Source organism: Lycium barbarum, chromosome 4 (genome assembly GCF_019175385.1).
Source record: "Lycium barbarum isolate Lr01 chromosome 4, ASM1917538v2, whole genome shotgun sequence".
Taxonomy (NCBI): Eukaryota; Viridiplantae; Streptophyta; class Magnoliopsida; order Solanales; family Solanaceae; genus Lycium; species Lycium barbarum.
In genome coordinates, this window is record NC_083340.1 from 12,241,886 (window position 1) to 12,256,432 (window position 14,547).

At 31.6% G+C, this 14,547-nt stretch overlaps 1 protein-coding gene across 1 annotated transcript; it reads right to left on the reverse strand.

Annotated features, from left to right (window-relative positions):
• Positions 1 to 9,471: 9,471 nt before the first annotated feature.
• On the reverse strand, positions 9,472 to 11,772 carry LOC132637161 (uncharacterized). The gene has a single exon (XM_060354299.1). It carries the CDS (start codon positions 11,770 to 11,772, stop codon positions 9,472 to 9,474), a length of 2,301 nt encoding a protein of 766 aa, XP_060210282.1.
• Positions 11,773 to 14,547: the final 2,775 nt, after the last annotated feature.

The following is a 14,547-nucleotide window of genomic DNA, read 5'->3' on the forward strand; positions in this document are numbered from 1 at the left end:
AGATGATGTTAACTATTGTGGAGTTCGATCGTGTTGTTTACTGTAGACTGTAGAGTGCATACACATTTAATTTGTTCCTTTTTCCAGTATCACTTATAGCTATGAATGATATAGCAACTTATTTGTTCACAGCGAAGATTTCAGCCTTAACTACTCGGTAATCTTTTTAATTCCTTTTTTTCTCTTTTTTAATAATTGTCATAATTGAGTCAAATTGATTTAGCTTTCTCATAAGCACATCAGATACTTAGAGCCCGTTTGGATTGGCTTATAAGTTGCTTATAAGCTATTTTCAGCTTTTTTGAGTGTTTGGCTGGCCAGCTTAAAGTCATTTTGTGCTTAAAATAAGCTCAAAAAAAATAATTAGGCCCATTTGACTTAGCTTATCTAAAGCAGTTTATAAGCTTAAAACAATTTATAAGTCAAAATAAATAAATTAGACTACTCCAACTTATTTTTTTTAGCTTATAAGCTGTGTGCAGCTTATAGGCATAAGCCCATCTAAACAGGCTCTTAATATGCATATTCATCATCTTGACGAATTTACCAAGTGGATAATCTACGTATTCTCTTGAAAAATGACTTGGACCTAAATGCATTTCATACACAAAAAACTTTGGTCCATCTAAATTGATTGCCCCTTACTTCTTTTGGCGTCCATTTCAACAATCTCTCTCTTTTTTCTTCTTTCATTTTGCAAGAACGTGCAACGGTATCATTTTTATATACGTCTACAAGAAATGTGAACAAATTGATCTAAGAAAATGTGTACAAGTATTTGCACCTAAGGGGTGACCTAGTGGTCAATGAAATGGTCAACAACCAAGAGATTTGAGGTTCAAATCACAGCACTAGGTGATTTATTCTCATATGTCCTGTCCTTGGTGGACAACAAACTGACCCGGACACCATAATTATAAAAAAAAAAATTTGTACAATTATAGAATCTAGGAGAGAAAAGGACCAAAATCATCCATAATGTTTGGGTTTGGATCAAAATCATACATATTCTTTCACATGGTGCACTAATAGTACATTATGTTTGCATAAGTGGTGCACTTTTAGTCACAATCTCAAATAAATTTGATGGAAAAGAACAAAAATGCCCCTGAACTTTTAGAAAAGGTATAAAAATACCCTTTATTCATCTATTTTGCTAAAACTACCCCTCAATTCAACTTTTTGGCTCATTTATTCCCCTTGACTAACGGACAACACTAATTTTTTTTTTTAAAAAAAAAAATTAAATTGCACATGACATTTTATTACTGAAAAATTGATTTATTCTTTTAAAAAGAAATCTGAAAAATCGTTATTTGTAGAATAAGGAAAAATAATTTTTCAACATCCATTTCTTTAAAAAAACAAATGTAGTAAGCCTTTTATATATATATATATATATATATATATATATATATATATATATATATATATAAAAAAAAACAGAATTGGATTTTCATTAAAACATGTGGAATTTTTTTAAGTTTGGAAAAAAAAAATTATCGGGTGGAAACCCCATTTTTTTTTTAGAAAATTCAATTTTTAAATCTGAAAAACTGATTGGTTTTTTAAGTAAAATGTGCAAAACTAATACTCCATAATTTTCTTCTAGGTTTAAAAAAAGATAGTTTTCTGGTTTTTTTTTTAAACACAGTTTTTCCATAAAAAATTTAATTTTTTCAGATTTTTATAAAAATCCAATTTTTCACATTTTGAAAAGAAAAAAAATTAGTGTTGTCCGTTAGTCAAGGTTTTACTCGTTAAAAAAAAGTTTTCCAAATTTAAAAAAATTCCAAGGTTTCAGATTTCTTTTTAAAAGAATAAATCAATTTTTCAGTAATAAAATGTCATGTGTAATTTAATTTTTTTTTTTTTTAAAAAATAGTGTTGTCCGTTAGTCAAGGGGAATAAATGAGCCAAAAAGTTGAATTGAGGGGTAGTTTTAGCAAAATAGATGAATAAAGGGTATTTTTATACCTTTTCTAAAAGTTCAGGGGCATTTTTGTTCTTTTCCGTCAAATTTATTTGGGATTGTGACTAAAAGTGCACCATTTATGCAAACATAATGTACTATTAGTGCACCATGTGAAAGAATATGTATGATTTTGATCCAAACCCAAACATTATGGATGATTTTGGTCCTTTTCTCGAATCTAGGAGGTAGAAGTTTTGTATATTTAATCACAGAATAAGCTTCATACTACCATACTAAACTGAGTAGAGTCCATTAGTAGCTAGTGCAATGATATATGATAGAAATAACAGTTCTTATTTCAATAGGTGTATTATGTATACATACGGTATTTGGCCAAGAGTGTATTTTTTCTTCTTTTTCTTTTTGTTTTGGTATCTGAAAGTGTTTTTATTTTTCCTGTAAATAGAGTATTATATATTGGCTATATACATACGGTATTTGGCCTAGAGTGTATTTTTTTTCTTCTTTTTGTTTTTGTTTTGGTATCTGAAAGTGTTTTTTTATTTTTCCTATAAATAGAGTATTATATATTGGCTATATACATACGGTATTTGGTTTTTATTGGACGTTATATATTGAAGAGTGGAATAATTTGACTGAATGATTAATTTCTGTTGTTTAATTTTGTTTTGTTTTTGCTCAAGTTGTTTAATTTTGTTTTGTTTTTGTTCATGTTGTTTAATTTTGTATTATTTTTTTGCTGAACTCCATATTGCTATTTTTTGTGAATGTAGTGTCAAATCATTATTTATTAACATAACGAATCAAGTCACTTTTAGTGTCGAAGTAACTATGAACTAAAATTAGTTATGCAAAACTAAGTGAGTTTTGGTGTTCAAAAGGATTAAAGTACATTGATACTTGATTTGTTTAAGTTTGGTGATCATATAAGTGAAAGAAAAAATGAAAAAAAAAAGTTTTTGACTAAATGCGCGCACCTGGACTCAATCTCGGGATCTAAGGGTTCTAAACGTGGACCTTGACCAATTTCGCTACAATAGCATTCGACATTTCTTGGAACGGAAATTTAGTTAGCTGCATTTTTTAATAGAGGAAAATGGTAAAATAAATGACTTTTCAATATTTAATAGGAAATTCAATGCGAATATTGGTTTGTTGCATTCTCATAATCAAATTGGCAGCATTTCATGATATTCATGCTTGGTTTGGGTTTTTTACATTACAAACTTGTTTACGCTATGATTGGTAACGATTCTCTTCGTTGTTTTACATTACTGATCGGTAATTGTGAGCTTCTTTATAATAAGACGACATTCTCTTTCTTTTAGCTCACTTTCTAAGTAAGAAAAGGTCGTGGAATGTAATGTTACGTTTTAAATATACAGTAAAGTAATTGTGATTACATTTAATAGTTGTCACTGTTTTTGCATTCTATTTTTAGCTTCTCAATAGACATGTCAAGTTAATACATAACAAGTCAAAAAGGATAGAATGAGTAACCCATTAATTTTGACAGGAAAAAACTATATTCACCTCTTTAGTTGCTTATTTCACAGTGAATACCTACAACGTGGCATAAAAGGTGATAGAGATGTAATGATTTGAAATCCGATACAATCCGACACTCTCCAAACGACAATCTCTCTTTTTTAGCTGACTTTTCTAAATCACAAAACTCATTTTATAAATCTTTGCTTTATAAATATACTAGATAGTAATGGCCCGTGCTGGAACAATTGATCTCTAATGCGTCTTTAGATTCCTACAGTGCAATTACCAAATCAAAACTTCCTAAAGCTAGGAAGCATTTCCTGGTATATTATATCATTGAAACCATAAGCATCTACTAAAATTAAGTAGAGTAGTTACAATATCAAAACAAAGTATTTTGAAAACAGGATATATATTTTACATTACAAGGAGTGAGAAACCATACAGTTAAGCACTACTGAGTTCACGAAATAAGAAGATTTAACGGAAGATTTGGAAGAAGATCTCTAAACATAAAAGTGATATAAGGTGTAAAACCTTGTCAGTCTTCCCTGCTGATTGATATCAAATAACCATTTGATTAAAATCCATATACTGAATTTGCTATTACTTGTCAATGGACACAAGCATAATATATATTACATGACGAACCTTTACATGCATTCTTTACATTACATAGTGGAGAACTATTTGCAGTTTACTGCAGGAAGAGAGGAATAAAAAGTGATCGGATGAAGAAAGGGGAGAAAGTTCTAGAAGATTGTAGAGAGTGATGATTATGTGGCCCATTTTAATTAATGGGAGTAGGACAAAATTACCTTTTACCCCTGATCGAAACTAAAACTTTTCTAATTATAGTAAAGTAATGTATCAGCAAACAATGATCAATTGTCAATGCTCATATCCCAAACAAAGAAGCCATAAACAAAACAACAAAGACAACAGAGATTGGAGTTTGCTCATGGTCAGCCTCCAATCAATGAACACACAGAAGACCTGCACTTTAAAGTCTTTGATTAGTATCAGTATCATACAATAACTTTTAAAAGGAGATCACAGATTTAATACTGTAGACAAATACGACATTTGCCTATTTATCAAAATCACAACTTTAAGTTATTCCTTCATTTCGGAAAGTCAATTAATTGAAATTCAGCATGCTTCAACAAAGTGAAAAGCCTACATTGCCAGGAAAATGATATTGCCAACTGATGGATATAAATTATTCATGTAATTTCAGTATAAAAGTATAATATTTTAAAATAAAATATAAATAATTTATATCAAATTCTCGCACTTTTCTAACAAATATTGCAGGAAAAAGAATACATGGAAAACAAGAAGAAACAAGAAATAAAAGTCAAGAAATGAGGATGCATTCTTGACAACTTCACCAAAGACTACACAAAGTCAAGAGATACAAAGTTGTGGCAAATTGTCACTAAGATTTCATGACAAATTATCATGTCAATTTCTCACCAAGATTGCGTGATAAATTGCCATGTAAATTCTCATCAAGGATATAATATTATATTGTTATTATCTTGCAATTTCTCACCAAAGTCTTGTAGGAATTCTCCTATAAATAGGCACATGTTTGTAGAAGAAAAGCAACCCATCTTTCATCCTATTTGCATCCAATAGTGAAGAAGGCACAAGAACTAGTCTTGGTGTCTCTCTTGGCTCTTTCTTGTAGTAAAAAAATATTTTCTTATCTTTATTTCTATTTAGTTTTCTACTCCATAATGGAGTAAGTTTCCTTGGTTTGGGAGACTAGATGAAGCTTAATGAAGCTATTATAATAAACATCTTTATTTTATTATCTTCTTATGTTGAGATTTTCTCTTTATCATCTTTATACACCAAGGTATTTGACATTAATTATATCTATTATTGGATTTAATTATATCTCTTTAAAAAAATCCTTATCTTGTTAATTTATTTGTTACTCGGGAGAAGAGGACGATTTAAACAAGTTTATTGATTTAAATGATCTTTATCTTATTTCTTTTAGTTGTAATTCTCGCGGAGGGATTAACTCAAAAAAGTTTATTGGTTAAAATGATATTTATGTTATTTCTTTCAGTCCTAATTCTCACGGAGGGATTGACTCAAATAAGTTTATTGATTTAGCAAAAGCTAATCGAAAGAGGTTTTTGTTCACTTGGTGCACTCAACTAAGATAATTCTTGTTTGAAGCCATTACTTTAATTGGTTAACTACACTAATCGAAAGAGGTGTTATTAATTAATTATTGTTTAATGTCACTAATTACTTGTTAATAAATTAATAGTATAAGCGAGAGTGGTGCTATTAACATATTGTCGTTTTGTGGAGTGATTGTATTAGAAATAAGCAATCATTCTTTAAACTGAGAAATAAATAATAAACTTTATTTTATTATAATAATTTTATCTGGCCGATTCAAAATATCCCAACCTCTACCTTTTATTAGAAAATCCAAAAATATTTCTTATTTTATTATTATTATTTTCAAGACTTTTGAGCAACTCTCTTGTCATCAATTTGATCCTCTCAAATAGTAACAAAAATAATACAAATTTGTACCCTAAGTGGCTCCAATCTCTATGGGACGATATCTTAAATTTTACTATAATTTGACGGAGTACGAACAGAAAATACCTATGCACATTGGTCTCGTCATCAACCCTGCAATTCGCTAATAAACTCTGGCAATTTCCCCTCTTACATATCAGCTAACTTACACCATGAGGATATATCACAAAAAATCACATGCTGAATCAAAAGAGAAATAAGTTTACAGTGATCCACCAATGTAGACGTGAAAAATAACATTCAGCAAAATACCTGACTGAAAAATGAGCACAAAATGTACTTTTTCTCACTCATATTGTGTCATATTAGGGATCTTCATATGAAACTTCAACATCGCCCAACAGAACAAAATTTAAAATTGGAATTTAAAAACGTATTGCATCAAATAAAGAGCTCCTTACATCACATTTATTAACCTAATTTGTAACAAAGATCAGAAAGTTCTGATAGCGGAGGTTCCTTGTTTAAAATATTAATATAAACTTATCCTGTATAGTAGAGATTGGGAGGAGGGGGAAGACTTCAGTAATTCAACCCCCTGTCAGAATTAAGGAGGGAATAATATTTAGTGCAATTATACTCCTCCGTTCCAATTATGTGACGGTGTTCGATTTTCAAGAGTCAAAGGAATTATTCCTTGACCATATTTTTTTCATATGCCTTTTATATATTTTGAATTTTGAATTATTGTATATTATAGTAATTTTTTAATGTAGTTTTCAATTATGTAAATTTTATTTCGAACAAATAAAAGATTTTATGTTCAAATATATGGTCAAAATTAAGAAGTTTCAATCTCGAAAAGTGAAAGCTAGATTATGATTATTTTACATTAATAATAATTGAGTTAAAGAATTGTTACAAAATAAGGAAAGTAAGTGTAATATCGTAAACCACATGGGAGGTCAGCGACAAGGAGTCAAACCTTAGGGAGGTTTCTGAAATTATCCCCCCAACCCCCGAAACAAAAAAAAAAAAAAAAAAAAAAAAACTCTCCACTGTGTACAAATAACCAAACAATTATGTAACGAAGAATTTGTAATAGGATTAATATAATTGTTCCGCACAGTCCCTAAATTAATTTTGATTTTTTCGGACACCGATCTTTCGAAACACTAATTGAAATTTACCCTGGTAATTATTAGTTTTTTTTTTTTTTAATTTTGAAGTAAACAAAGTGCTACAGTATGAGAAAGAGCACAAGTACAGTCGAGCTAATTTAACAATATATATTCAATGACATTCTCCAATTTTCTGGTGAGAAGCACAAAAAAGGTCGTAAAAAGATTTATTTTTTAAAAACTCTATCGAAGTCCTATAATCTTTCGGAGAAGCAAAGTTTTATGTTTCAAGCTACATAATCCATAAAGGTTTCACTACTAATTCTAAGCAGTAACTACACAACTAACTATAAGAACTAACGTCCTAGGAATGACACACAATAGCTATGAAAATTGCAAAATACTTTAACAAGCAGTTATGGGTAAAAACAACACTTTAGAAAGATGAACAACCATAGTCTTTCACACATTCCTATCCTTTTTAAAATCATAATATAAGTTCAGTATCGATTTTAAAAGCACTATTTATAGAAACATAGAAGTCAAATTAACACTTGATAATGATCCCAAGATAGCAGACACAACTCATAGCCTGAACTTTAGAATATTTTGTAGGAGACGTTGCAATTTACAATTCACTTTACTGAATAAGTGAGTATATCTCAAGAGCAACTTCTTCAAAATTCATAGCCTTGTTAATAGCATAAAGAACTTCAGAGAGTACTCCAACAGTCTGATATGCCTTGCCAAGTCTGTGGAGTTATTAAACTAATGGATATCATGAGTACTACTCTGTTTCTACCCAAGAAGCAAGGCTTGATGCAATTTACTAAAAGACCATCATATCATTGACAAAGCTTCTACAAAAAGGATTCAAAAGAAAACTTCAGGTTTCCTTTTAGACGTCCAGTCACAAAAAGGAATTTCTTGGAAATATTAATTCCCATCATGGAAGAACATGTCCGAAAGCTGTTACATGCTCATGAAACCGATAATAATAACTTCTTGTTATAGCGAAAAGAAAGTATTTTTAATTTATAGTTGCCTTGTTCTGATAGTTCCTAAACTTGAGCTTGTAAATATATTAGGTAATTTGGTTTGTTTCTGAGCACCAATTTCACTCTCAATCCACACAATTGAAGACATATTTTCAGACTCAAAATACCAATATACATAACCGAAATTAAAAACAAAAAATATGCACCTAGATACCTATTTTCAACACACCTAGAAAAGAGAGGAGAAACTTCAGCTCACATGCATATATAAAATTGTCCGACCAATAATGTGCAATTAAGACAACATAAATACTAGGTGCAACTAGCAAAGAATTACCAGAACTCAAATCAGAACAAAACTAAACAAAGAGATGAAGAGAACATCCCTACCGTCTACTTCATCAAATAACAAAGAGATGGAAGAGAACATCCCTACCGTTTCTTCATCAAGAAAATTCTTTAGCTATGCGAAACTACATAGAGTATTAGATTCAATGAAGAATTTTGTCAAACTCCTAGAGGACGAAAGCTCAATTCTGAAGTATTCTTGAGACACTGCAGGGCCAAAGTTAAAGCGAAACACGTACAGCAAGGACGAAAAACAATCAGAACACATAGAGGAAAATGGAGAATCCAAAATTACACACAAGCACACAACACAAAAGCAATTCACCTGTAAAGTAATAAAAGCTATTCACCTGAATATGGATAAGTTATTTGATAAGAATAATCTAGGGATTGCCAGATGTCTGATTATCCAAGAAGCAAAGGCTCAAGATCAGTATATCCTAACATTCAAAAATTGTGTAACTGTGAAAGCAAGATTCAGTGTAACAGAACGACTTGAATTTGACAGCAAATAATAAATCTTTATACATTTAAATGTCAAAAAAAAAAGATAATCAAGAGTCATCTATCAAAATCTCATAACAATAAAATGAGTAAAATAATGAATGAGAAAGAAAAAAGGAAAAAATAGCACAAAATCACATAGGCCAAAAAACACAAAGAGTTAAACTGAGAAAACGAACATATATCTGCCAAAATCCCATCACCAACTGTCTTAGATCAAACTTAAATTTGAAATTCGGAAAGGGATTATTAGAAAAGCTTGACCAAAATTAATGACAACAAACAGAGGCGGAGCCAGGATTTCAAGTCTGGGGGTTCGAATCATAAGACAGGACAACGACCTCAAGCTAATGTATAACAACCGTTAAACTAACGAACAAGTATCGGTATTTAATATATTCAAAAAGGCGACAAACTACTTATACACTACATAAATATAAGCATTATCATTACAATTGCACTCGACGAGTTGTCATCTTTTGAAAACGATCAATGATCGCATCATTAGGTACACTTTCAAATACTTCATCCTCTATATAACAAACTAAACAATCATTCAAAAAGCCATCACTAATTCTACTTCGCAAGTCATTTTAATAAACTTCATTGAGGAAAAAGCTCTTTCCACTGTTGCAGTAGCCACAGGTAATATCAAGCTTAACTTCACAAGCAAATAAACAAGTCCCCATGTCTTGTGCATATTTGATTTAACCAACGCCATCGAAAGATCTCCAAGTCCTTTCAAATTTGAAAAAGCTTTGTCCACTTCTCTCACATAGTAAATATAATTGTCAAGATCAAAACTAAGATCATCAAGCTTGGAAGCACCGAACTCATTTGGATAATAAGTAGCAAGCTTCATGATCCTGTTTTTATCATAATTTGCAAAAGAATTCTCGGGACTCAAACTAGCCATGCCAAGAAGTAGATCAGTATTCACTTCACTAAAACGATTGTTAAGCTCTGAAAATTGCAAATCAATAACAGCATAAAAAACTTCCACACGCAAATGATGAGAATATATAACACTTGAGCTTTTACGCTTCGACTTTCCAAGACCATACTTCTCATTCATTTCAGGGATCATAATACCATTCTTTTCACAAAATAAGGAGACGTCTTCTACCAAAGAATTCCATTCAGATTCCCTCATTGATTGCAATTTTCTTTTTGTGAAAACAACAAGCTTCATAGCACTAACAATATCTTGATCTTTTCGCTGCAAAGCCATATTCAAATCATATGTAATCGCCAAAATTTTCAACATCAAATGCAACATGTAGATAAACTCATAAGATCTAATGTCTTCCACTAGACTTTTTGTCATTGCTTTCTCATGATAATTTGCACCCTCATTTGCAAGAACTCCAAGTACATGCACAATTGATGAGAATAAGGAAATGAAGTTACGTACCGTCTTAAAATGAGATCCCCAACGGGTATCACCAGGCCTTTGAAGTCCAAGTTCTTGATTTAATCCACTTCCCGTATGAACTTCTCCGAGCACTAGTAATTCCTCTAATTTTTCAACTTGATCATCTCGAAGCATCTCCCTACGCTTAAAAGAACCTCCAACGATATTTAAAACATTGACAAGAATGTCAAAAAAATTATTCACATCATGATGTTTTTTTGCAACGGCTACAAGAGTCAATTGCAATTGATGAGAAAAGCAATGTACGCAATATGCCGAAGAATTATCTTTCAGAATCAGAGTTTTAAGACCATTAATTTCTCCTTGCTTGTTACTAGCTCCATCATAACCTTGTCCCCGTATTTGAGATCGACTCAAAGAATGGTCTAAAAGCAAAGAATAGATCGCTTCTTTCAATGACTTTGCAGATGTATCTTTCACATGAACAAGACCAAGAAAACGCTCAATAACTTTACCCTCCTTGTTTACATATCTCAAGACAAGAGCCATTTGTTCCTTATGAGAAACATCCTTAGACTCATCAACCAATATCCCAAAGTAATCTTCGTTCAAGTCTTCAATAATTGCATTCACTGTTTCTTTTGCACAAGAATTCACGATGTCTTTTTGGATATCGGGAGAAGTCGTGGTGTTATTTTTTGGAGCTTTTTCTAGTACCACAGTTTTCACATCTTCCTTCTTATCGGCATACCACTTTAAGAAATCTAGAAAATGACCCCTTCTTGTAGAAGTTACACACTCATTGTGACCCCGGAAAGGCATTCCTTCTTTTAAAAGATACCTTATCACATCAACCGAAGCATTCAAGCGAACCCGATAATCACCTTTAAATTTCTCAAAAGGCTTGTCAAATGAAGTTAGAATAGATTGTTCTTGATTCATCAAATCTAGCATCATCATGAAACATCGAGTATGAACACTATTCACTTCTCCCACATGCTTTTTCAGCCTTTCTATACCTTTATTCCAATTTCGAAAACCTTTCGTTGTGAAAGCATCACTTACTTTTCTTCCATATCCTCCAAGCTCATTTTTAAACAAGTAACAACATAAGCAAAATGCTGCATCTTTTTTAACACTATATTCTAACCATTGAGAATATGGATCGTCAAACCAATCGGGATTAAAATGACGTAATTCTCCTCCAATATCTCTACTTGGAAATTCAAATTCTTCAGGTTGGCAAGGTTTCTTTAGTATGTAATATCTCCTCACTCGGTCACGTATATTAGGAGAAAATTTCGACATTTGTTTTCTTTCAGCAGGATCTGATTTAAGATCCAAATCAGCCAACACTTTGTCATTATCCAATGCATTGAAAAGATTGACAAGCGACGAAGAACTTGGCAAATGAGAACTTGGCAAAGGAGAGCTAGGAATAGTATTTGAAGGAGCTTGAGGCTTGAAGAAATTCGTGAGCATCTTGACTTTTGCTTAAAGATCCTAAAAGTCAAGAAAACACAAATTACACTTCAAATTTTGGAGAGCATACAAAAGCAATATAAATCTGTTGTAGTTCACCATAGCTTTTAAAGGCTATTAACATTTAACAATCAAATAATCTTAGTGTAGACTCATCTAAAAACAGCATTTGCACTTCTTTAATTAATCATAGTTCACAATCTTAAAGTAATTTATTTTACAAAAAAATATCTTAAGCTTGGTCTCATATTTAAAGAGAAACATATTGCACTCTATGTTGGTACAATTTATATGCAGATAAATATCATACATGTAGATAAATATCATACTGATACATGTCAAATTCAGGAATTCGGAGCTACAACAAATAACAAGGGAACAACAATTGCTGGATAAGACAACAATTTCAAAGAGAAACAAGAGGAAATTGAAGATAACAATGGATACCGTACTGGATATTTGCACAATCTGGATGACACAAACGCAAAATGGGTTCTTCAGCTGCAACATTCGAGCTAAATGGGTACCGATCTGGAGTAGCTTGAAGAAAGAAACTCAAATAGCTGAGCTTAGATGGGAGAATTTCTATAGATTTAGATTTCCATTTTTTTGTGGTTCGTTGAACTGCACCTTCCCTTTTGTTTTTTTGCTTTATGTTTTGTTTTTTGTCTTGTGGACCCTTTGTTTTAATATTAATAAAATCAGCCCCTTTTGGGGCCTTATTTAAAAAAAAAAAGGGAAAAAATAAAGCAGTGCTTTATATCAAAGAAAACAAAAAAGAAAGCAATAGGTGCTAGCGGGATTCGAACCTGCATCACGAGTGGGATAGTACTTCGCTAGGCACTACCCAGCCACTGAACCGTTTGCTTGCTTATATATGGGGGTTCGCAAGTAAATATTATCTATATTTACTAATTTTTCTAATACAAATACAGGGTCTACGAAAAAACTGGGGGGTTCGGCCGAACCCCCCTATATAACTATAGCTCCGTCCCTGACAACAAAAGCCATGAATTTTTAGCTTTGAAACTGAAAAATCTAAAGAGAACTGAAAGACGATCTTGGAAAAATATAGAAATGCCTGAAATTGCGGCGACACCCACTGAGATAGAAGTATGAATTTATCAAAGAGAGACTAAAGGAAGAGAGGAATAAAAAGTGATCGAATGAAGGAAGGGGAGAAAGTTGTAGAAGATTGTAGAAAGTGATGATTATGTGACCTATTTTAATTAATGGGAGCAGGGCAAAATTACCTTTTTACCCCTGATCGAAACCAAATCTTTTCTAATATATAGTAATATTTTTGAATTTATAAGTTTACATATGTCCTTTTTATATTAGACGGAAGCAATAAAACTTTTAATTTGCTAAAATACGTAAGTAAAATAAAAATAAAAGTGGTATCAGAGCTAAGTTTGACATAAAATAAGCTCTGATACCACTTTTAAATGATATTATAAATATAAAGTAAAGTAATTGTGATTTCATTTATGTTATATCCCGTATTTTTGCACATTGGACTATTCGTGAGCTAATGGACATAAATTCAAGGACAAGATTATTTTGGGATATGAGACAAGGACTTTTAGTCCCCGATTTTTATAAGTGCACGATTTGTTAATTAATTGCAGTTAGTGTAGAAATATTGGTGGAGATTATGGATTAATTAACCACGATTAGATTATTAAGTGGGGATTTTAATTGATTAAGTAGTACACAAAATGGACCCCACTACAACATGGCCAAATCTGATTGGTCCATGCTATAGTGGGGCACAAGACAACTTTGGGGACATCATTTAATGTCTAATGCAAGATGACTCACACTTTCAATATTCATTCCCCATATCTGAAAATTGGAGAGAGGTGAGACAACATATTGTGTCATAGTGGATGACTCATACTTCCACACTTCATAAAAAATTCGAAATTAGGGAGAGAGAGAGGCATTTCCACACTTCACAAAAAAAAAATCTGATTTGTGCACTAATGAATTAGTGTCATTCCATAGTGGACACGTGAGGGAGCACAACGGAGGCCCATAACAAAAAAAAATAGCACATGGATGAACATCATCACATTTCATCTTCCAACATATGCCTTAGAAAGAGGAGCTCCCAAAAACCCTAAAGAGAGAGAGAGAGAGTTCGGCCATGGCAGATGTTTTTTGGAACAACTTAAGCTTCTAAGGTGTCCTAATTTAATTTGAGGTAAGATTTCATTTTTTTTTTTGTTATAAGATTGGAGTTAATGATATTTTGATGGATCTATTAAATTGTATTATGTGAAGTTGGAAGTAAGAAAATTGTTTGATTAAAGTTGGCATTAAAAGTGGGCAGATTTGGAGTTGTTTTAATTGGGTTGAGTTTGATTAGTGTTGTCATTAGTATGGTATGATATTTGTAGATAATTTGTTTATGTTGAAGGGCTGGAAATATGGTTATTTACATGTATAGGGGCTGTTGTCAATGGTAAAATTATACTTGATTCCATGTGTTTGTGATTTTGTGGAATAAAGGTCGAAAATTGTATTTCGATGTTGTAGTGTTGATGGACTGTTTTGGGTTTGCTATTGAAACGAAATTGAAGTAATTTCTTGTACATGGATGGTTGTTGTTATTAATGTTATGGATTATGTGTAAAAGGTGAAAGGAAAGTTTAAATAATGTTAGAACTTGTTGTGAAATTAGAGCAGTTTCCTTGCATATAATCGTTGATGTTGTTGTTGTTGTGGGCTGTTTTGATAAGGTTTTTGGTGGAAAATCTCATGTGATTA